Genomic DNA, 25,346 nt, shown 5'->3' on the forward strand with positions numbered 1-25,346 from the left:
CTTACAAAACCAAAAATAGTGCAAACTAACGTACATACAAAAAATATACACATTATCGTTCAAAAGAATTGGGGGATTTATTTTAAAGAAAATAATTATTATATCCACCAAGGACATATTAAATTGATCAAAAGTGACAGTAAAGACATTTATAATGGTAGAAAATATTTATATTTTAAATAAATGCTGTTCTTTTGAACTTTATACAGTGTTCATCAAAATACATGATTTCTGAAGGATCATGCAACACTGAAGACTGGAGTAATGATGCTGAAAATTCAGCTTTGCCACAGAAAAAAACAAACATTTTATTAATAAATAACAGTTATTTTAAATTGAAATAATATTTTACAATTTTACTGTATTTTTAATCAAATAAATGCAGCTGTGTGTCATTCTCAGCCCAGAATGAGGGTTACTAGGGCATTGCAAGAATCAGAAAACCATAAAAATGGCTTAGTAACGGAAGAACGTTCAAACATCAAATCTGCTCAAGTATTCAAACTACAAACAGCACAAGACTTTTTAAGCTGCTTTAATCTTTCAGAAAATGCTTTTCTTAAGCTAACATTCAACATATTAGACGATCCATTGACCTGAAGAGCCAAATGAGGCTTTTTATAGCCTCTTCAAAGGCATTCTGCCATGATGCCATGCTATTCAGCATCTGATCAGGCCTGATGTAATGCTTGAATAGCAGCATGACCTATATAAGAAACTATAACAGCGTCTGTCTGATGACGGATCCCCAGATTAATTATGCCGTGTCTATTCACATCAAACTCAAAACAAATAAGTGGCTCTTCAACAGCACAATAGATCATTGCCTGAATCTACATTATTATTGTTATGAAATCACACACTTTACCCCTACGCTATTGCTACTGTTGACAATTTAGTGTTTTCCGTCATTTTGTCTGGCCCATCCAGATGTCAGTGGGCGGTGTTAGTGTAAATAGCCACTGCCGACAAGGTGGGCTATTTGCACTTATTGTAAATAGACACTCTAACCCTGTATATATCATAGTAATGAATGATTCCCATATTAATATGCCATGGTATTTGCTTGGTACTCCAACAAAATTTAAAGAATGGTCTTCAATTACCATTATAAATCATCTACAAAACATGGCACTAAAAACCATGGTGCAATTTGGTAGGTGGACATTGTCTATCTGAAAAAGAAATTGGAGAATTTGGAGAAAAATAAGTTGTATCTGTACCTTCAGGATCTAGTAAACGTGGTATTCCCAGCTCGTTCTCTGCAATACTGAACGCCTCTTCCAGATTCTCACGATTACTTCTCTTTCTCACAACGTCGATGTCCACAAGCTCTGGTCGGATGGCGTAAATAACAGAATGGAAGGCCACACCACTGCGCCAACTAGGACCGAAGTCTTTAACTTCAATCCCAAGACGCCTTGCAAGAAGAAATAACGACTTATTAGGGGACTTATTAACAATTAGACCTATTTTTATACACTGTTCTCGTTGGTTGCATTACAAACGGTCAGTTTGCTTTATATTTATTCTGAAATATTCCTTCAATTGACGAAAAATGGCATACTTGGTCGCTGTGTTTTGGACCCATCTGAGCATGGCTTTTTTGGCGTTGCCTTGAAACTTGGTGACCACCTTGCGTTTCATGGGTGGGCTGCCCGTCTCTGAGCTGGCCATGCTGTCCACCGAAGACGCACTGCTGGATAAAGCCTGAAGGACTTGAAGATTACTGGTCAACTCCTCAATCTGCAAAAGTTTGCGAAGACGAACCCTTAAAATACAGATGTACATAGACACGTGACAATTTTCCAGATCCTGCAATCATAATTGGCAAACATTACCTGGAAATAGAGGATAATGGTCCATATCAGCCCCAAGACAATGGATGGGCGTCCATCAGCGATGTCAGTGGCATTTATATTGACTAGTTTGATCTGTAAAATAAGTGTTTATCAGGTTAGAAACTCTGACTAGATCATTTAAAGATACTTTGTACAAATACACACATAATCCACAGATCTGAGGTCAGGCAAACAAGCCAGTCTAAACCAGCACTACCTGCTGATGAATCGTGCAGAATAAAACCAGGAACGTGCATTACGAATAGTAAATAGGCTCCATTTTGATATTGACTTTAATAAAAATCAAGCATCCAGACTTATTCCCTTCTTGAGGAATAAGCCAATGTGAATGCACAGGGAATATGTGAGGGAATAGGGAAAACTGCAATTTGCTCATGGTCAGCCAGTCATGGACATCATAAGAGATGCTGTAGAAAAAAAAAACAAGCTTTCTAAAAATAATTGCATCTCTTTCAGCCAGTAGAGATCGCTAAATAATGCGTACGCATCATCAAATGCAGGTATGCGTAACAAGAGCAGGTGTTTGTGAGAACTGAAGTACTGACCGGAGACCCTCGGTACACAGACTGAGACGAGACATGACAAGAGAGAGGACACAGTTAGGAAAACACTATGACGACATATACCGGACTGGGACATATGGACATATTCAATGATGAGATATGACTGAGGACTAGGCTGGATTGACCATTCAACAGTAAGATTTTTTATGTATATACAACAGCCTGCATAAATCACCCAAAATTAACAATAAAGACATTTAAAAATCTATTTCAAATAAATGCTGTTCTTTTGAACTTTTTATCCATCAAAAAAGGAATCGTGAAAAAAAAAAAAATCACGGTTTCACCCAAATATTGAGTGTTTGGAAGATTGATAACAATAAGAAATGTTTCTTGAGCACTAAGTCATACATTTTTCTTTAATGTCATATCTTTTATAAAAATCCCTTTTATCAGAAAAAAGCCTTAATTACATGGAAGTGACAAAATGCAGTATTGTTAAAGGAGTAGATGCTGATAATTTACTCACCCCCATGTCATCCAAGATGTCCACGTCTTTCTCTCTTCAGTCTAAAAGAAATTCGAGGATTTTTCTCCATATAATGGACTTCACTGGGCACCAACGTTGGGCACTTTCCTGTTTTGAACTCAAAACGAACAAATCTTTTTTCGAGTCATTTCGCTCATTTCGTTCGTTGAATGAACCAAATGACTCGAAAAAAGATTTGTTCATTTTGATGAACAAGTTCGAACTGTAGAGTCACGAACGCTCATCACAGAACAGAGCAAGGCGACCATTTGAGCTTATTAAACTTAAACTTTTTTATTTATTTTTGAAATGAGCGATCGTTTCGCTAGATAAGACCCTTATTCATCGCCTGGTGTTGTTTAAAGCCCTTTGAAGCTGCACTGAAACTCTCATTTGGACCTTGAACCGTTTGGTTCCCATTGAAGTCCATTATATGGAGAAAATCCTGGAATGTTTTCATCAAAAACCTTAATTTCTTTTCGACTGAAGAAAGAAAGACATGGACATCTTGGATGACATGGGGGTGAGTAAATTATCAGCAAAAGTTTTTTTTTTAAAGTGAACTACTCCTGTAATGGATTTGATGGATTCTGAGATGTTTTGTGGTGTTAGTAGGTTTGTGTCAAACTAAAACCCCTTCCACATACATAGACTTGAAGTCTTTCAGAAGTAAACTTTACCAATGTGTAAAAGGGGCTGAAAACATTTACCGTGATTGATCAAATTACACAAATCAGTTTGATATAAACATTTCAAATGATTCCTCGCCCAACAATAACTAACTGTAACTCTTTAATACCATCCTTTTCAATTATTGTCTGATTTTGACCAGAGCCGATTTCTGGTATATCATTTTATAGTAATTCTTCTTTAAATGAATGCACAAGCAAATTCATTTTTAAAAGACAGAGTTTGAAAAGTGCTGCAGAACAGGAATGACTCGGCTGGGAGTGTTACACAGTATATCACCGTTTAATGAAGACAGATGAGATCACTGGTGTTCATAGGGTCACTTACCTTCCTTCCCTCCAGGAACTTAAGAGCTGTGCCGATGTTGGACACCCAGTGGATCCTTTTGAGTTGGCGGCCCTGTTCGCATGGCTGCAGGGAAATAAGAGAGGTTTATCAGGAGCAGGAATGAGCCCATCATCTCGGCATTAAACAGACATTGATACGCGCCAGCTGCTCCTGTGCTGAATGCAGAGGTTTCACAAAGGGATAATCTGCAGACATTGCATCACTTACTAATCTCTGTCCAGACAGCACCTCTAACAGAGCCAGCAGTTTCACCCCATCCTTGATGTCCTCAAAGAGGTCGTTGACTTCAAACGGAGGTTTGTGCTGGAAAAGGACAAAAAGAAGTTACTTAATGAACTCTTTGAATGCAAATGTGTTGGACGCTTTATGCATTGTGCTATGGTGTTCTCGCTATAATTTATTCTACTTTTTCTACTTTATAAGTCGGTTTATCATCTGCTGAATAAATACATATGAATGCTTTTAGGTCAGTCCCTCTTCAAGGAATAGTTATGTTTTAGTTTACCTCAAGGCCATCCAAGATGTAGGTGTCTTTGTTTCCACAGTAGTTTCCATTTTGATATTTTTTTAGGTCAAACCGTTCTTGTCTCTCAGTCATATAATGGAGGTCTATGGTCACCACCTCAAAGAGCATGCACAGAGAAGTCCAAATTAAACATGATTTAATGACTCGTAAATGTAAGTACACATTGATGGCCTAAGACACGAAACGAGTGGTTTGTGTGAGAAAACGAACAGTATTCATATTGTTTTTACCTCTTGTAACCACAGCCACAAAGCACCCGCGCCCTAAGATCACTTGGACGTGGTTACAAGTGGTAAAAACTATATAAATACTGTTCGTTTTCTCACACAAACGCTCATTCCGTGTCACAGGCCATCAATGTGTACTTACATTTACGAGTCATTAAATCATGTTTAATTTGGAGTTCTCTGTGCATGCTCTTTGAGGTGGTGACCATAGACTTCCATTATATGACTGAGAGACAAGAACGGTTTGACCTAAAAATATCAAAATGGAAAATACTGCGGAAACAAAGACACCTACATCTTGGATGCCCTTGAGGTAAGCTAAAACATACCAAAAATTAATTTCAAAGTGAACTGTCCCTTTCATTAAAGTTTATTGCTCAGAAGATACTATTTCATACAGTAGCTCAGCATACACAAAGTATAACAAGGTGTCACAGATATTTCTCAAAAAAATTACTTTAGAGAAATTAAACTAGATGCGATTGAATGAATTATTGGTAGTGTAGAGGTAAAAAAACGAATGGGATCAGTTTAAGAAGTGTAAGGTTCATACAGAGATGTACAAACAAGAGTTGGTAAAGTGTCCGTTTTATGAGGGGTCTTTATCTCTTTAATGAATACTGAAACACACTCTTTTATTTTTTCCTCTCACATCACGCTTTAACCAAACTTGTCATGCATCCAAACTGAAACTACAAGCTGTGCAGGCAGATGAAACTACACACACACACACACACACACACACATTCACAAATAAACTTAAAAAATGAAGCACATCAAATTTATTTTTCAGTATCATATACATACCATTCAAACATTTGCGGTCAGTTAGATTTTTTGGTTACACTTCATTTTAAGGTGTCCGTGTTACAGTGTAATTATACATTTAAGTACTGAGTAATAATAATTAGCTACATGTACTTACTATAAAGTTATGGTTAGGATTAGGCTGTGGTTTAGATTAGATGTATATAATTAAGCACAATTTATAGTACTATAGTAACTACATGTAACGTGTGTAACAGACACTGTCAAATAAAGTGTTTTTTTAATAAATTCAAACGTTTATTCAGGAAAGACACACTAAATTGATAAAACAAATATTTATAATATTACTAAAGATTTCTATTTCAAATAAATGCTGTTCTTTTGAACTTTCTATTCCTCAAAGAATCCTGTTTTTTATATATATATCACAGATTCAACAAAAATATGAAGCAGCATAACAGTTCATACTAAAATTGATAATAATAGTAAATGTTTCTTGAACATCATATTAGAATGATTTATGAAGGATCATGTGATAAGACTGGAGTAATGATGCAGAAATTTCAACTTTGCATCAGGGATATTAAATTACATTTTTAAATATATTCAAATAGAAAACAGTTACTCCCAAATGTACAAATAATATTGCTGTATTTATTGAATTTGTTCAAATAAATGCAGTCTTAGTGAGCAGAAGAGGTTAAAACATTAACAACAATCTCACCAACCCCAAACTTAGTGTACAAATGTAGTATTACTCACTAATATCCACATCATCATACTGCTACTGTACCATGTTTGTAAGAGCAAGCATATCGTGAAGTATATAGACATGATTCAGACAGGAGTTTAGAGCTGCTCCTGTACAAAAATCATAAAAAGTGCAGATCTGCTTTAAAATATTAAAAGGAAATGGACACAATAGGAAAAGATAACAGAGAAGTCAGAGGTCAAACAAAAATAGACAAAACTTTCCATCATGAATGTAATGTGCAAACACATTTGCTTTGGTCATGCTGACTAATGAGAAAATAAAGGAAGCAAGTCTGAAATATAAATCTAGATTTATTTTTGTTGAATAAATGTAAAAAATATTAAATAAAACATTATCAGAAAAAAATATCTGGACAGACAGGCCATCAAGCAGACGCACAGAAAGTGATGTGAATCTGTATGGCAGGCATGAAGCATTACATAGCAAATTCTGCAGCTCCAGTATGCACGGCGTGTGTGCTTTCTGTACAGCAGTGGACCCACTCGCTGCACACATTACTGGGACTCTGCAAGCTCTTCATAACCGTGCTTTGAACTGTTGTCCAGCAGATTGTGTGGAACAAAAGGCCCCTCAGTGCAATTTGCACTGACTGGAATATTTAAACCCACCATTTGTGTCAGATTATCCTCTTTGTGTGCTGCAAAGTGCCACGTCACCAAAGCAACTAATCGAGCATAATGAGGAGAGAGGGGGGAGGGGCATCTCACAACAGCTCCGCTTTTACTTTCTAAGATGTGGGTCGTTATATTACAAAACCATGCGACTTCAACAACGGATTGCTGATGTCATCATGTACTATGTCAACAAAAATATAGTAACTTCCTTTTATTAGCAAATGTATTTTCATGAGGATGCCTTTTTTTGTGTGTGGAAAAACTAACCCTGTTTTTCTAACTTCTCTTCACTGTATTAGCAAATGCACTTTAGTAAAGACATTTTGAAATAAAGGCTATCTTATGTATTTAGTTTTGCATATTTTTAGATTTAGATGCCAAATAAAAAAAACTATTCCATATGTCATTATTTGTTTACTGACATCATCATCTATTTAATTAGTAATGTTTCCATTATTAATTAATCTAATTTGTTATGTTTATGTTTGTCAGTAGGGGATTAACATAAAGGTTATTCTGATTTTGTATAGTAACTATTGATTATTGAAAAACGGACATTTGTATAAATGTCAACTTAATCTGTAAAATGGTCATCCTCGATATTTCTCTAAGAATCATTTTAACCCAATATATTATGCATTATATCATGTTAATGGACCCAAAAATAATTCACATTATAATGGAAGCTTGTTTCCACCACAGAATTAAAAATTAAAAAGGTTTAATTAATTGTGACTTTTTATTCCACAATTCTGACGTTTTTTTACAATTGCGAGTTTACATCTCGCAATTCTGACTTTATTTCTCAGAATTGCAAGATATAAAGTATGAATTGCGTGATAAAAAGGCGCAAATGCGTGTTATAAAGTCAGAATTGCGTGATATCAAGTCGCAATTGCGTGTTAGAAAGTCCGAATTGTGAGCTATAAAGTAAGAATTGATTGATATAAAGTGGAAATTGCATGACATAAATTCGAAATTGCGTGTCGTAAAGTCAGAATTGCGAGATATAAACTTTTCTGAGGGGGAAAAAGTTAGTCTTTTTTTCCTTAGAATTGGCCTGATAAATCACAATTGCGACTTTATGTCTCACAATTCTGAGAAAAGATGTCATAATTTTGAGATATAAACTCGCAATTATGTGTTATAAAGTCAAAATTGCGAGATATAAACTCGCAATTGTGAGATAAAAAGTCGCAATTCTGTCATTTTTCACAATTACTTTATTGTAATTACTTTACGACTTTATTTCTCCTAATTGCAAATTTATATCTCGCAATTGCGACTATTTCTCTGAATTGTTTATATCTCACAATTGCGACTTTATTTCTCACAATTGCGAGTTTATATCTAGCAATTGCGACTATTTCTCAGAATTGCAAGTTTATATCTCACAATTGAAACTATTTCTCAGAATTGCGAGTTTATATCTCGCAATTGCGACTTTATTTCTCAGAATTGCAACTTTATATCTCGCAATTGCGACTATTTCTCAGATTTGCAAGTTTATATCTCACAATTGCAACTATTTCTCAGAATTGCGAGTTTATATCTCGCAATTGCGACTTTATTTCTCAGAATTGCAACTTTATATCTCGCAATTGCGACTTTATTTCTCAGAATTGCAACTTTATATCTCACAATTGCAACTATTTCTCAGAATTGCGAGATTATATCTTGCAATTACGACTTTATTTCTCAGAATTGCAAGTTTATATCTCGCAATTGTGACTATTTTTCACAATTGCGACTTTATTTCTCAGAATTGCAAGTTTATATCTCACAATTGCGACTATTTCTCAGAATTGCGAGTTTATATCTCGCAATTGCGCCTATTTCTCAGAATTGGGACTTTATATCTCGCAATTGCAACTATTTCTCAAAATTGCGGCTTTTTCGCAATTACGACTTTATTTTTCACAATTCTGACTTAATATCTCGCAATTGTGAGATAAAAAGTCTCAATTATTATTATTATGTTTTTATTCATTGGCGGAATCAAGCTTCCATACATTATGGCAGTAAATTGGGTATCAAATGCATTGCATCTTAAAAGAAATCAGTTGTCTGACAGAATCTATAATCTTCTAAAAATGAGAAATTAACAACTTTTTCAAATTAATCACTATCTCAAAAAGTAAAAATCACACCATCTGAAATCACTGAGCACACATGTCAAAGACCTCAGGAGCGAAGCATGCTTCCTCCCACTGAGAAATGTTCCAGCCCCTCTCGACGACCATCTGCACATACCTACAGTGTCCAAGACTTCCCAGAAACACACTTGTCTCTATACGCATATTCAATCCACATTTCCACATAACAAAAGTTACGTTCAGGGGAAATATCTCAGCAATGTTGAATGTAACAAAGAACGATAGTGTCTCTGTCCAGTCAAAACGCTTTCACCGGTCAGACATACAGTAAGTGTCTGTCCCATGCCAATACCTTAACAAGACAAGAGACACAACATGTCAACACAGATTATCTGACTTGTAAACAGAAAAAAAGTGGACTTTGATAAAATGTAGCAAAAAAAACAAAAAGACCTGAATCCTCCCTAAAAGTGGTCATATATTATTAGTCATTTTTTTGTCCCTGAGGTCAATATATTTGACATAGTACATATGAGATCATAAATATACGCTAAATCATATATCAATCTGATTAAAGTCATACTTATAACATAAAAAATCTATTATTAAATACATCATATAATTATGACTTTTTTTAATCTCATAATTATGACTTTCTATAGACAATTTCGCAAGATGTAAACAACACTGGTCCAGAAGCACTTCCTGTTTCAGTTTGTAAGTGTTTTCTTTATTTCACATGTAAAGAAAACATCTTAAAGATGTTTGTTTAACTTTTTGATTCAGTTTTAAATGTTCTGTTAGTTGTATTTTATCCCAGCTTTTATGTAGTGCTCAAAAACTGAAACAGGAAGTGTTTCTGGACCAGTGTTGTTTACATCTTGTGAAATGGTCTATATCATGACTTTTAGGTGACATAATTATGAAATAAAAATGTCTTTTATGTCATATAGTTATGACTTACACGTCTCAAATAGAGCTATTCAAGTCATCTGGTGAGAATTTTTATATTGTGCAGCCTTACTTTTTTACATGATAATTTTGACTTTTATATTTAGGGTGACATAATGTCAATTTCATCTTTTGTTGTCATAACTATGGCATTATAAACATAGCTATAAATCTGATTTACCAAAGCATATTTTTTTTTATGTGGAGGAAAAGGGCTTCGATGCGCATAATAATCAACTATATGTCAGCATTTCATAAATTCAGAGCAGTTTTTCAGAGTCTTTAATGCTCAGCGTACTAACACAAGATCACCCACTCGTCTTGGCCATGGCAGTTGGACGACGCCATCACAACACAGCATTCATCCTCAAAGCACACAGCACAAACAGCGCCCTTCATGATTTTTATTAGAGTATTACAGCATTACGCCCCCTCACTCACTGTTTACTGTCCAGACAACGAACAGCCTTTAATCATCTGAGCTTTACTCAGTTACACAGACATTTGCCCTTTAGAGTCATAATGACATTAGGCTAAAACTAATCACATGGACCATTTTCGCTGTTGAAGGATGATGGGTCAGGAAGACAGGAGGACGGTAACACAGCCATCACTGCTTAAGATGCTGGTGTGTTCCCTCTCAGCATCAGCTGTCTAGCATTACATACTCAGTTTTGACTGTCGGACTGCACGATGTTGGGAAAAAAACGGACATTGTGATATTTAGTTTTTCTGCGACATATGTTGCAACAAGAAAACAATTTCATCAGGGGCCTCATGTATAGAACTTTACGTAGATTTGATCCGAAAAAGTGTGTATCCACACAAAATCTAGATTTTTTTCAGATATATATGCCAGAACCTGCACAAAACTCCCTTTATGAAACCCAGTCAGCGGAAGATTGTGCATACATGCATCTCCACCCCGTCTCCTTCCCGAAATAAACACATATAGAGCTTACAAAACCTAGTTTTACTATGCATGATGTCATCTGCATATCATTTCTGTGCATATTCCCATCTATGTGATACTTGTTTAATGATACAAGACATGCGTGAATATGAGATATGCACAGATACACACAGATAAACACAGACGGCAGCAGGTTTTTTAAGCTGCTGTCACTTTAAGAGCTAATGCATGGATCCAATATAATGATATGCGTCGGGAATTCAGTGTTCGCGTGGTCTGCTCGGCCCTGTGTGCGCACAGAAAACAGTGTGCGAGATCCGAATTGAGTTGACACTCAAATGGTTTAAATTTGCTTGAATGTTTAAACTAATAGGACCTAAAAAACATGCAAATGATACATTTTTACTCTATGATGGTTGAACTTTGCAATAAATCCAAGAATCACGAACTGTGGGGACTGGTCCGTACGGATCAACTATATGGATCGTACTACTTGAAATCGCACATCCTGCAATATCGATGCTAAAACGATATATTGTGCAGTCTATCATGATATATACTAGCACAAAAAAGCTACTTAAACTTCTTATGCTGACCAATGTTGCCTTTATTCGATGTAAAATACAGTAAAAATTGTGAAACATTCTTACAATTTAAAATAACTGTTGTCTATTTATTATTTTAAAGCTACACTGTGTGATTTTTACCTCCATCTAGTGGTGAAAATGTATATGACCATCCAGTGAATATTAGTTTCTTTTCCTCTCAATTCCGATTTCGTTTTAACTCCTACGGTGGCCAATGTAGTCCAAGATTAACATGGCTTCCAGTTCGACCTCGTCCATGAGTGTTAACTCAAACATAAACATGAAAGGCGAAGCTTGAATTAACGGGTATGTCCCTCTTTGGCTAATGTACTTTCAAGATGGCGGGTCAACATGGCGACCGACATTAGAACCCCTTACCCGTATGTATTTTTAATGGCGTATTATACACTCACGACAATACTTTATTACTTGAACGAAGTAAATATACATTAATGAGCACATATATTTTTGAAAGAACTAAGTGTTTTTAGCTAAGAATAAACTAAAAGAGTTACACAGTGTAGCTTTAAAATGTAATTTATTCATGTGACGGAAAAGCTGAATTTTCAGTATCGCTACTCCAGTTTTCGGCTCAATAACTTTTGATCAATTTAACGCATGCTTGCTAAAAAAAGGATTAATTTCTTTCTATGGTATAACTGACCATAAACTTTTGAACAGTAGTGTAACTACTTTTTTGTCAATCTGAGGGAAAAAAGTCACAGATCTACTAAAAATGAATGCACCAGGATTAAAACTGGATGCACATGCATGCATGCAGGTAAAATAACTTATCATCCCTTATCGGGAGATTTAATAACATGTAAGACTGATCTGACCCAAACCTGTATGAATAATTATTAATTATTAATCATGATATGCAAATTCCCCATGATCAGATCCACCCCAGAGTCTTTACAAAACTCACTGCATTTTTAATGTGCCGAAGTCACTGTTGTATTGTAATCCAGTGTAAATAGTACTAGAAGGAAAACATTGGGGCGGTCAGATTAAAAAAGATTGCAAAACATCTTACCTTGGCCAAGTGTGAATTAATCCACTTTGTAAAAGTTCTTTTCTGCACCGACTCCTGTTCATCTGCAGAAGAGAGAGACACAATAACAACATAAGTGATAAGTTTTACTGTTCAAACCGTTCAAACAACAGATTCCAGTCTTCTTCATTCTCCTCACAACCATCATGACTCATCTGGCTATTTTGTTATATTTGTGAGAAATAAATGCATTCAAGAATATTCAATATTGAATATTGTACAGTTTCATTAGGCCAGATTCAAAGCGAAAAAGGAGATTTTTACCAGCACAGGAGAGCAGAGAGTCCACATGTGGAATGGACAAAAACATTGACATGATATCAGAAACATGGGGCATTATTCCCATCAGATCTAGGCCAGATTTACCAAACTGGGAAAATTAGCATTAGAGCACAATGGGATGGGAAGGGATAATTCTGCATGTGATCTACTGACGATGCACAAATGAAAGAACATAGATGCAGACCGATCATTTCCATAATGACCAACGCAATCTACCAAATTAGCATCTGATTTAAAACACGCTTTTTAGGGTGTTAAATAACGGCACAAATACAAGCAAATAGACTAGTGCAGACTAGAGCTGGACCGATATATCGGCAGGCCGGTATTATCGGCCGATATTAGGCATTTTCCAAACTATCGGTATCGGCAGTTATAATGGCCGATAAATGAATATTTCAAAAATAAAATAAAAACAGACGAAACACGCTTGAACCATGTCATGAGTGTTGGAGCTATAGTTTGTCCACCAGAGGGCACTCTACACCATTCCTGTTGGCAACACACGTTGAGTTGGTCACGAGACATGCATCGCTTGAATAACAATTAAAAGAACATCCCCATCAGTTCTTTTAACTCAAATAAGCATGACAAAATTTGTGACTATCATGTCCAGTTTAAAAAAAATAAATAAATAAATAAAATATCGGTCGATATATCAGAATATCGGATTTTAAAATCCAAAAATATTTGTATCGGTATCGGCCTTCAAAATCCTTTATCGGTCGGGCTCTAGTGCAGACCTTAGTAAATCACCTTGCATGATAAATTTAAATCGTCTCCTCCCATAAATTTTGTGTCTGAAAGGGAAACTCCTACAAATGCGTATGCAATAAGATCAGCCACAAAAAATAACCCTGTCCAGGCCTTTTCAGCGCTAACTTTTCACTGCGTGTCTTTAGTAAATCTTGAGAGTATTTTTTTTTTACGCCAAAGCTATTAGTAAATCTGGCCCATAGTATATTCTCAACATTAACAAAATAAAAAATTATATTTTAAAAAGCTCAAGCTCTTAAGAAGACTTTGTTTAACTAGATTTTTACATTTCCCGAAAGAAAATGTGAATAGACCTTATTCAGAGCAGCGCCATGACAGGTATGAAAGTGAGGCTGTGAGGGATAAACTTACCGTGTTTCCAATGGCATCCGCTGTAAAAAGCTGAATAAAGCTCCTAGATTAATTACAATTTTCAACAGCTTATATTGTCGGGAGTTTTTTGTCAACTGACATTTCTTGGAAAGATATTTTTCCAGTGTTTCATGAGCAGAACAAAAAAAAAAAAAAAAAAAACCAGTACAGCCCATTGAAGAGATGCATGTCTATCCCTCACAGCCTCGCTTTCATTCTCATTAAAAATCAAAGATGGCGCTGCCGTGAATAAGGCGTATAGCTCTTGCCTGTGCATAAGTCATCGCCACAGTGCTGTGGTGTTATGGGATGGTTGCTAGTGCATTACTATGTAGTTGCTAGGATGTTCTGAGTGGTTGCCAGGTTGTTATGTAATTTATTAGTGTGTTCTGGGCGGCAGCCAGCTTTTTGCTATGTAGTTGCAAAGGTATTCTGCGTTGTTGCCAAGCCATTGCTATGCAGCCATAAAGATGTTCTGAACAGTTGCCAGGGTATTGTTGTTAGGATGTTTTGTGTGGTTACCAGGGTATTGTAAAGTGACTGTGGCTGTCAGGACACTGCTATCGAGTAGTTAAAATTTTCTGGGTGGTTGCCAGGGTGTTGCTAAGCATCTGCTACAAAGCTTCTATGCAGCCATGAAGATGTTCTGGGTGGTTGCCACTGCCAGGGCATTGCTATGAAGTTACTAATGATCTGAGCGGCTGCCAGGGTGTTGCTATGAGTTTGCAAAGGAGTCCTGAGTGGTTTCCAGGGCATTGCTACGACGCCATTAAGATGTTCTGAGAGGTTGCTAGGATGTTCTAGATGGTTGCCAGGGCATTGCTATGAAGTTACTACACTATAATGATCTGAGCGGCTGCCAGGGTGTTGCTATCCATTTGCAAAGGAGTTCTGAGTGGTTGCCAGGCCATTGCTATGCAGCCATAAAGATGTTCTGAGTGGTTGTCAGGGTGTTGTCAAGCAATTGTTAGGATGCTCTGTGTTGTTTGTAGTTACCAGTCCATTGCAAAGTGACTGCAAATGTGTTCTGGTGGTTCCTAGGCTGTTGCTATGCAGCCTGGCATTTCTGAGTGGTGGTCAGGGCACTGCTAAGGAGTTGTTAAGATGTTCTGAGTGGTTACCAGGGTGTTGCTAAGCAGCTGCTATACAATTTCTATGCAGTCATGAAGAAGTTATGAGTGATTGCTAGGATGTTCTGTGTAGTTACAAGGCCACTGCTATGAAGTTGTTTCAGTAGGATGATCTGGGCGGTTGCTAGGGTGTTGCTATGAGTTTGCAAAGGAGTTCTGAGTGGTTTCCAGGGCATTGCTATTCCACCATTAAGATGTTCTGAGGGGTTGCTAGGATGTTCTGGGTGGTTGCCAGGGCATTGCTATGAAGTTACTACAGTATAATGATCTGAGCGGCTGCCAGGGTGTTGCTATCCATTTGCAAAGGAGTTCTGAGTGGTTTCCAGGCCATTGCTATGCAGCCATAAAGATGTTCTGAGTGGTTGTCAGGGTGTTGTCAAGCAATTGTTAGGATGCTCGGTGTTGTTTGTAGTTACCAGTCCATTGCAAAGTGACTGCAAATGTGTTCTGGTGGTTCCTAGGCTGTTGCTATGCAGCCTGGCATTTCTGAGTGGTGGTCAGGGCACTGCTAAAGCCTAGTTCACACTACATGATTTCAAAACATCGGGCTGAACTGTGCAGTTCACACTACATGACTTGCTCTCTGTGAAATCAGGAGTGTTCAAGTTGTTGAGCCGTTCACACCAAACGACACATCATGATGGATCCGCAACTGGAGCTGACGCACTACAGGATTTGACAACAACTCTGTCACCCAACGATTCAATCTCATCTACAAGTGTTCGCAGGGATACGGCCCTGATCTTAATGTCCTCAACAGTAAAGTCTAGAATTAATAAAGAAAATGCATTATTCATTAATTCTCAGTTATGCACCCCCACTAATTCTTTTGTTTTAATTCTCTGTTTCAAACTAAATATGACAATTAAATCCTTGAACTGAATATCCTCTTACTTCACAATATAATATATCACAACAAACAGAATTACAGTAAGATTTAATGTACATTTCCAATAACATTTTGCTCACTGTTTGAGGGCGTTTGTGATTTCTGCCCACCTTTTCTCTTTCTGGATGCGGTTGTGGTACATCTCATGTCCAACATCATAAAGGCATTCATGCTCCTGCCACAGTTCGATTCAATTTTGATCTAAATCTTGAGTCCATTGCTTTCTTGACATGTTGCTGATCTTTCTGCAAACTCCTATTGGACATGTTTGTTCGAAAATCGCGCATTTCGCGTATTTACCCGGTGACCTCAACCCATACCTTGCTCTGATTGGCTCTAGCTCATGACATCACTGAGATTGAGTCGCGCGACAGCTCTGGATATCTAGCATGCTAGATATTTTTCTGACCTCGGTGACCTGTCTGCGAGGTGTCTGCGAGCTGTCTTTGATGCGTTGTTGGCTCTTTCATACTAACAGGTTGGCGAGCGTTAACGGTCCGCTAATCGCCCGCGATTTGGACGCGATAACACCCTGACTTAAAAATCATGAGACTTAAAATCATGTAGTGTGAACTAGGCTTAAGGAGTTGTTAAGATGTTCTGAGTGGTTACCAGGGTGTTGCTAAGCAGCTGCTATAAAATTTCTATGCAGTCATGAAGAAGTTATGAGTGATTGCTAGGATGTTCTGTGTAGTTACAAGGCCACTGCTATGAAGTTGTTTCAGTAGGATGATCTGGGCGGTTGCTAGGGTGTTGCTATGAGTTTGCAAAGGAGTCCTGAGTGGTTTCCAGGGCATTGCTACGACACCATTAAAAGATGTTCTGAGAGGTTGCTAGGATGTTCTAGATGGTTGCCAGGGCATTGCTATGAAGTTCCTACAGTATAATGATCTGAGCGGCTGCCAGGGTGTTGCTATTCATTTGCAAAGGAGTTCTGAGTGGTTGCCAGGCCATTGCTATGCAGCCATAAATATGTTCTGAGTGGTTGTCAGGGTGTTGTCAAGCAATTGTTTAGGATGCTCTGTGTAGTTTGTAGTTACCAGTCCGATGCAAAGTGACTGCAAATGTGTTCTGGTGGTTCCCAGGCCGCCATAAAGATGTTGTGGGGGCTTGTCAGGGCATTGCTATGCAGTTGCTATGATGTTTTAGGTGGTTGCCAAATGCCAAGGCAAGTGGTTTCAAGGATGTTGCTATGAGGTTGCTATGCAGGTATAAAGATGTTCTGAGTGGTACATAGAGTGTTCAAGGTGTTGCTGTTATTTTTTTATCACCTGCCAGGTGGAAAATGTTTAATACTGTAACTATATACAACTACTCAGATCATTAACCCTAAATATGAGCAATAGCATTAGGGATGTTTGATTTCGCAAAACAGCAGTAATGGAAGTGTGTGACATCTGCTTACACAATAAACACATCTTGCAGAGCATTTCGAGATACAGAAAAGCTCATTCAGGTCACCAACAAACACCCACCAGACATATTTATGCATGATGGGCTCAGACGGACCAACGATCATCACAAGAGACAACATCCTATGTTTGCATGCATGTTCTAATGCAATGCACAGAGCATGTTTAAGAAGCATCCATGTACTGTAGCACACATGGCATGCCACAGCCATCATAATCCAACATGCGCAGCTGTAACGAGGTTAACATCAGCACTCGCGTGCAGCCGTGACCCGTGCCAACACGGCGATTACCTCTCCCGAGGAGGAAGACGAGGAAGACCTCAGCTGCCCAATAATGTCTAGTGAGCCATATGACCCAGAGACGTGTCACTGCATATCTGGATCATGCATCTGTTTCACCTACATTCAGTGAAGCACAGACTACATGTGAATCTGAGCTAGTGGCTCCCAAACTCCTGAAATATCCAGTCAGATGAGAGGAGACATCGATGTCCCACTTACCGCGGAGATACTGAAAGAATCCCGTCACCAGATTCAGAGACGTGGTCTTTTTCACAGCTATGTCCTTAAAGTGAGCCATTGTGCACCCCGCATTCCCTCCGTTTCTTTGTGTCCTCCTTCATGTGTGATATTGTGTGCGTGTCATTGAGGGAGGAAAACCAGATCAGCTGTCCTTTATTTCCTCCGGGAAGCAGGAGCTTTCCGTGTGAAAACACAGTGCGAGTGAGTGCTGGAGGATGGAACCTCCCCCTCCTCCTGTTGTCTCCCTCTCTCTCCTCCTCCGCTGTAGATAGGCTGATAATCGGGGGCAGTTTTTATGAGCCAGGCGACTTCCTGTTGTTAGCGGAGCTGGGGATGCTCCGTTCAGGTCTGTTCTAGTTCTAGCAGCATCCCACAGCTGCAGCCATACTAACCGGCTATGGCACTGATCCTCCAATCAGCACGCGGGGGGCTGTGATGTCACCGGGCAGCTGGTGTTATCCTGATTTATATGGGTGGGTGGGGGTCAGTACTCGCGCTACACAGCTTGAACTCCACCGGGGCCTCCACTACAAGCACTGCAGACACCCCTAATGCAAGAATGGCTTAACAACTAATCAGATTCAATGCAGTCCAGAATGCTGTACAACCTGGGACTTATTAGGTACATAACATAATTACTGTGAGTGTGTATGAGTTTGCATGTGTAAGATGCAAAGAACATAAAGCGACTTTAAAATGAGAAATCAAAATTGTGCTTAATTTATTAATTAAACATTATTGGAGTGTTTGATGACGCAACTATTACGGTACTTTTAATTTGGCTTAGTAATAGTGATTCAACAAACTGCTAACACTTGGCAAGTAATTTATCCTACAACAGTTGCGCTACAGACATAAATTATACTTCAAATCACGTGTCATGTACAGGAGGAATAAAGAGACCTCAAAGCGGACTCTTTTGACTTGGACAATAATTTAGTAACCACCTAGCAACACCCTGGCAACCACCCAGAACACCTCATTGGTTTTTTTTTTGTAAAAAATTATATATATCATGGTTTCCGCAAATATATTAAGCACCACAACTATTTTCAAAATGTATAATAAAAAGAAATCAAATCAGCATATCAAATCAGAGTAATTTGTGAAGGATCATGTGACACTGAAGACTTGAGTAATAACAATATAATAGTAATGTTACATTTTTAAATAAATTAAAATACAAAACACTTATATTCATAATTTTTCAATATTTCTGATCACATAAATGCAGCTTTGGTGAGCATAAGATGAACATTAAACTTAAAATAAAAGTCCCAATGGATAACTATTTTCTCATGTAATATTCTATTTCACTCATGGAGTAGTTCACTTTTAAAAAAACTTTTGCTGATAATATCCTCACCCCCATGTCATCCAAGATATCCATGTCATTCTTTCTTCAGTCGAAAAGAAATTAAGATTTTTGATGAAAACATTCCAGGATTTTTCTTTCTTTTTTCTTATTTAAAAAAAAAAGTTTAAGTTTTTTAAGCTCAAATGGTCGCCTTGCTCTGTTAGGGTTTGGATGTGATACGTGTTTGTGACTCTCCTATTCGAACTCGTTCATCAAAATGAAACAATCTTTTCCAAAGTCAACTCGTTCATTTCGTTCGTTGAATGAACCAAATGACACGAAAAAAAGATTTTTTCATTTTGATAAACGAGTTCGAACAGGAGAGTCACAAACGCGCATCACAGAACAGAGCAAGCCAAGTATTTGTGCTTATAAAACTTAAATTTTGTTATTTATTTATTAAATGAGTGATCATTTCACTAGATAAGACCCTTATTCATCGTCTGAAATCGTTTAAAGCCCTTTGAACAAGTTTGCAGTTTGCACTGAAACTGTCTTTTGGACCTTGAACCATTTGGTTCCCATTTAAGGCCATTATATGGAGAAAAATCCTGGAATGTTTTCATCAAAAACCTTCATTTCTTTTCAACTGAAGAAAGAATGAAATGGATATTTTCGATGACATGGGGGTGAGTAAATTATCAGAAAAAGTTTTTTTTAAAGTGAACTACTCCTTTAAATCCTTTAAGTCTTATTGATTCTGTACAGTATGTGTCTATGGCAAAAATCATTTATGGCATGAATTTAATCATACTAAATAATACATGCATTATTTGCAAATGGCTATAAGGCAACTGGGAACCAACTGCACTCAAAGTATTGAATCATTTATGTCACAGCCAGAGCAAATGCATCTGCCACCTGCTAGGTGCAGTAACTCTATTATTCCTGACCATCAGCCACACAAACCCAATCCACCTGACAACATACTGTATATTTGTGTCTGAAAATATATTTAATTGTGCAATTATAAGACCATCTTATAACCTTAAATGGACATCCCCAATGTTAAGTCTTCCAGGCAAGCATTGCTTTGTATTGTGTCTTGTTTAATAAAACACCCTTTATTAAATTACTTAATTCAATCTCAAGTCTTGGTGCATTGAAATGTAAGTGCATTTAAATATAAGTGTTCCTTCGCAAATCCACTTAAAAGGAAACATCCATTCTCTGCTCACTCACAGTAGAAAAGCTCAGGTATTTTTATCTCAGGTATTTATATCTCAAAAAGCCTTTTGTGTTAAAGATTGAGGAATGTACCTCAAACTGTTTCAGTCACAGAAGATAAAAGTGAAAAAAAGTGCTATCACAAGACACATGCTCATTTAATGAGTCACAAACAATTTAACTCTATGAGTTAATAGAGTTAAAGCTCAGTGTTCTTTAAAACAGATTAAAAAGACAGGGGCAGTGTGCGGACTAGAATAAGGTAAGAAAAGGCAACTTATTTATTATATCTAACACACACACACACACATATATATATATATATATATATATATATATATATATAGTGTTGGGTAAGTTATTCTAAAAATGTTAATTTTTAACATCTTCAACAATGTAAATAGATTACTGTTATAATTAGCTCTCTCTAAAGTAATTAATTATGGCATTACTGAAGTATGTAAGTATGGCATTACTTACTTTCTAAATCCCATATCAACCTCGGCCAGTAAAACAATGCAAGGATAGTCATGAAACTGCTCTTTTAATTCTTTCAAATAAATAATATGTTAAAGGTGTAGTTCAAATTTTAAAAACCTTTTGCTGAAAATTTACTCACCCCCATGTCATCCAAGATGTCCATGTCATTCAAGGTTTTTGATGAAAACATTCCAGGACTTTTCTCCATATAATGGACTTCAATGGGAACCAAACGGTTCAAGGTCCAAAAGACACTTTTAGTGCAAACTGCAAACTGTTCAAAGGGCACTCGTTCATCAAAACAAACAAAACTTTTTCCGAGTCAATTCTTTCGTTTCATTCATTGAATGAACCAAATGACTCTGAAAAAGATTCGTTCATTTTGATGAACGAGTTCGAACAGGAGAGTCACGAACGCGCATCACAGAACAGAGCAAGGCGAGCATTTGAGCTTATAAAACTTAAACTTTGTTATTTATTTATTAAATGAGCGATCGTTTCTCTTGATAAGACCCTTATTCATCGTCTGGAATCGTTTAAAGCCCTTTGAACAGTTTGCAGTTTGCACTGAAACTGCCTTTTGGACCTTGAACCGTTTGGTTCCCATTGAAGTCCATTATATGGAGAAAAATCCTGGAATGTTTTCATCAAAAAACTGAAGAAAGAAAGACATGGACATCTTAGATGACATGGGGAATGACACAACTACTCCTTTAAATTTTGAGATTTCAATCCACTATTGTTTTGAATATATAGAATTATAGAATTGTTCTAGTCTATATAGTATCAGATGCAATTACATCAGAAGTAACCTTGCTTTACTTTTTCAAGAACAATGAGGTTTTTATTTTCAATTAAAGTAATTAATGACTTAATAATGCATCACACCCAACACTGTATCCATGTATTTTATAGAGCTGTCCAGTCCTGAAATGTGAGCTCAAGATATTGTAAAGCTTTTCAAGATACAATATTGAGTTTAAAAAAGGCTCGAACAAATTTATACTAGTGCAGAATGCAAATACAATTTGCAAAAGCCCCACAGTTCTCCATCAGCAATCAATAGATGATCATTCATTAGTGCTTTACAGTCAAAGCTAGAGCTGCAACACGACAAACTGGATCATCCCACTATACTCAAAAAGTGTGCTGTGTGCACATTATCAATTCTGATATATTTATTTATTGATCTTCTAATGTTGTCTAGTGTTGATCACTTGCACTTAGCATCAATAATTACAGTTAATTATAGTATTAATGAACATACAGTCACTTTCAGTCTACACATAAATAAGAGAAACGAGTGTGTGGAGCACAAACTCGGGGGACAGATGATATCATGGGAAACAGGTCTGATGTTGCCGTCATCTGCTGAATGGAGAATGTCTTTAACACTCTTCACATCACTGCTAGAGTTTCAACTGACCTCTAAGGGAAAATGCAAATGTTGATTTAATGTAGTAAGGCCAAAAAATAAGGATGAATTTATAATCATTTAAAATATTGAACACCAAAATACTGCCCTCTAGTGTCCTTTTAAAACATTCTCTGTCCACATTACATATATTACAATACTGTATATATACTGTACTGCATATATACTGTATATATACTGCAATGTCTTTAATTAGAGAGAGCATCATATAAGAGTCAGATTTGAGCACAAACACGTGACCACGTCTCTCATTGTTTCGACGCCAATAGATTTACAATTCAATCAAGACAACAACATTCTTGATAAACAACAAGAGCCTTCTTCATCTGGCATGTCTAAAGGAAATGACAACTGTATAAAACCTGCGTGCCAATGAAGGGAAGATGGCACATTTTACTTTTACCACACACTCTGAACAGGCATGCACCAGTCACCACTGAGGGGGAAACCAAAAGAAGTTGCTCTGAAAACAGAAACCACAGACCTTCTGTCACATAAACCACACATCGCCTTATTCTCTGTTGATGTGCCATGGTTACTAGCACACACCTCCTCTGATGCAAAATACATTTAACCACATGGCAATGGCATGCATGAACATAATTCAACTGAATTCGCCAAAAATGCAACTGGTGTGCCAACAAAATGTACAGGCTACATCAAATCGAAAACTTAACATGCACTATAAATAATTTTGTACCTTTTTAAAATGTATGTAAATGATGTTTGTCGGTGCAAGATTTATTGTCATGTTGCTAGGGTATTTCAGGTGGTTGCTAGGGTGTTGCTAAAGTGGGTTTACCTGTATATGCGATAGAGTGGGTACAAAAAAAGACCATCATTTATTCTAAACTCAGACTTTCTGCATTCTTCCTGCATAAATGCATATGTCACTCTTGAAATTTTGGCGGTAAAAACAGAAGTGCCAGTTATCGCGTATATGCAACTTCCTTCCTGGAGTGTTTGAATAAGAAGTTCCTCTCTGCAGCTTAATTCACGCTTCTTGTTTCGCCCTGAAGTGTATAAGCATGTGGGCATTGCCATGGTGATCAGCAATCAACATAAATCCACTACAAAGAAGCAGCACAATATCTTCTAGGTTACATTGGAAATGCATTAGAGGCTTTGATAGGGCACATGCACCACACACTTTCATCCCTGAGCGTCTTTAACTATTCATGAAGAGTGTTTTTTATGAACTTTATGAGTTGTTCAGAACAGGATTATGACTTTGAGTAGGCTACTGTGAAAATAAAACCTCAAATAGTAATAAACAGATAAAACTTTAATGTCAACTTTAACCTGACAAGTTAGAACTTAAAGGGATAGTTCACTTTGAAATTATTTTTTGTTATGTTTTAGCTTACCTCAAGGGCATCCAAGATGTAGGTGTCTTTGTTTCTGCAGTATTTTCAATTTTGATATTTTTAGGTCAAACCGTTCTTGTCTGTCAGTCATATAATGGAAGTCTATGGTCACCACCTTAAAGAGCATGCACAGAGAAGTCCCAATTAAACATGATTTAATGACTCGTAAATTTAAGTACACATTGATGGCCTAAGACACGAAACGAGCGGTTTGTGTGAGAAAACGAACAGTATTTATATCGTTTTTACCTCGCCATGTACAAGTGATCTGAGGGCGCGGACGCTTTGTGGCTGTGGTTACAAGAGGTAAAAACTATATAAATACTAGAGCCCGACCGATAAAGGATTTTGAAGGCCGATACCGATACAAATATTTGTTGGTTTTAAAATCCGATATTTCAATATATCGGCCGATATTATTGTTATTTTTTTTATTTCAGAAACGCGCAACAAAATATTAACAGATTTCCCTAACATTAGTTATTTGTAGTTAATTATGAGTTTTAACTAAAATATAATGCATAACTGGTTCTCTCTGCCCGACTCTGGCTGGATCAGCAAGTTGTAGGATGTGTGGTGCGTTATACGCAAGTGTTGCCAACAGGGACTGTGTAGAGCGCCCTCTGGTGGACAAACTATACAACTCCAACACTCATGACATGGTTGAAGCGTGTTTCGTCCGTTTTTATTTTATTTTTGAAATATTCATTTATCGGCCATTATAACTGCCGATACCGATATTTTAGAAAATGCCTAATATCGCCCGATAATATCGGCCTGCCGATATATCGGTCTAGCTCTAATAAATACTGGTCGTTTTCTCACACGAACCGCTCGTTTCATGTCTTACACCATAAATGTGTACTTACATTTACGAGTCCTTTAATTTGAACTTCTCTGTGCATGCTCTTTGAGGTGATGACCATAGACTTCAATTATATGACTGAGAGACAAATATCAAAATTGATACTACTGTGGAAACAAAGACACCTACATCTTGGATGCCATTGAGGTAAGCTAAAACATACCAAAAATTTATTTCAAAGTGAACTATCCCTTTAACATTTATGCTTGTATTATCGCTCTTTCCATATACTCCTGCTCTGCTTATTGTCATAAAAGTAGTTAAAATCATTCTTAAATCAATTATTGAGCAGAAAATTGTACAGCCTGATCCCGTTATAAGCTACTCTTGCATGAAAGCCCACAGCGAAACATCTGCTTTCACTTAGTCACGGGATTAACGCTCTCAAAGGTCTGTCTGTACTCGACCAGCGGGTTGCCATCAAATGTAGATGGGCACAGAAGTACGTACAGTACAACTAATTTGTCATTTTTATAGACTTGCCCCAGTCCACTGCCAAGACTGAGTGATGGCCATCAGTCAATAAGTAGGGGCACACACAACGCCGGAGAGTCCAAATATCGATCTGTTCCATCTTCCAAGGACAGGACATCTTCCAAAGAGGTGTCAGGTTCTACCTGTTCCCACACACACCACCTACTCCTCTAGAGTCCCTGTCCAACTCTTAGACAAAAAAACTGAACAATACATGGGCATCCAGCAGATTAGTGTGGGTGTTTTAACCTTTCTTGGGTTTGTTCAAACTACAAGCAAAAGTAACAGTGATGCAAGCTTAAAGGTGCAGTAAGTGATTTCTGTGAAACGCTGTTGAGAGTGGATCGGATCGAGCAGCACAACACACTTGTAGCCAATCAGAAATTGGGGGCG

General features: G+C 37.2%; 1 protein-coding gene across 10 annotated transcripts in view; it reads right to left on the bottom strand.

The window, feature by feature from the left end:
• Positions 1–25,346, bottom strand: part of syne1b (spectrin repeat containing, nuclear envelope 1b) — a 164,356-nt gene that overhangs the window by 136,829 nt on the left and 2,181 nt on the right. For 5 of the 10 annotated variants that reach the window (XM_089120131.1, XM_089120130.1, XM_089120127.1 and 2 more), the window contains exons 1-7: positions 17,788–18,039; positions 12,426–12,487; positions 4,140–4,235; positions 3,912–3,995; positions 1,842–1,934; positions 1,568–1,746; positions 1,224–1,420 (exon numbers count right to left, since the gene is read on the bottom strand). In XM_089120131.1, the coding sequence (XP_088976257.1) occupies positions 1,224–1,420; positions 1,568–1,746; positions 1,842–1,934; positions 3,912–3,995; positions 4,140–4,235; positions 12,426–12,487; positions 17,788–17,866 (790 nt within the window). In that variant the 5' untranslated portion in view covers positions 17,867–18,039. Of the gene's footprint in view, positions 1–1,223; positions 1,421–1,567; positions 1,747–1,841; positions 1,935–3,911; positions 3,996–4,139; positions 4,236–12,425; positions 12,488–17,787; positions 18,041–25,346 lie in introns of those variants that run through there. The other 5 variants (XM_089120129.1, XM_089120132.1, XM_089120135.1 and 2 more) reach the window with 3 other exon arrangements.

Source organism: Pimephales promelas, chromosome 15 (genome assembly GCF_988280905.1).
Source record: "Pimephales promelas chromosome 15, fPimPro1.hap1.1, whole genome shotgun sequence".
Lineage (NCBI taxonomy): Eukaryota > Metazoa > Chordata > Actinopteri > Cypriniformes > Leuciscidae > Pimephales > Pimephales promelas.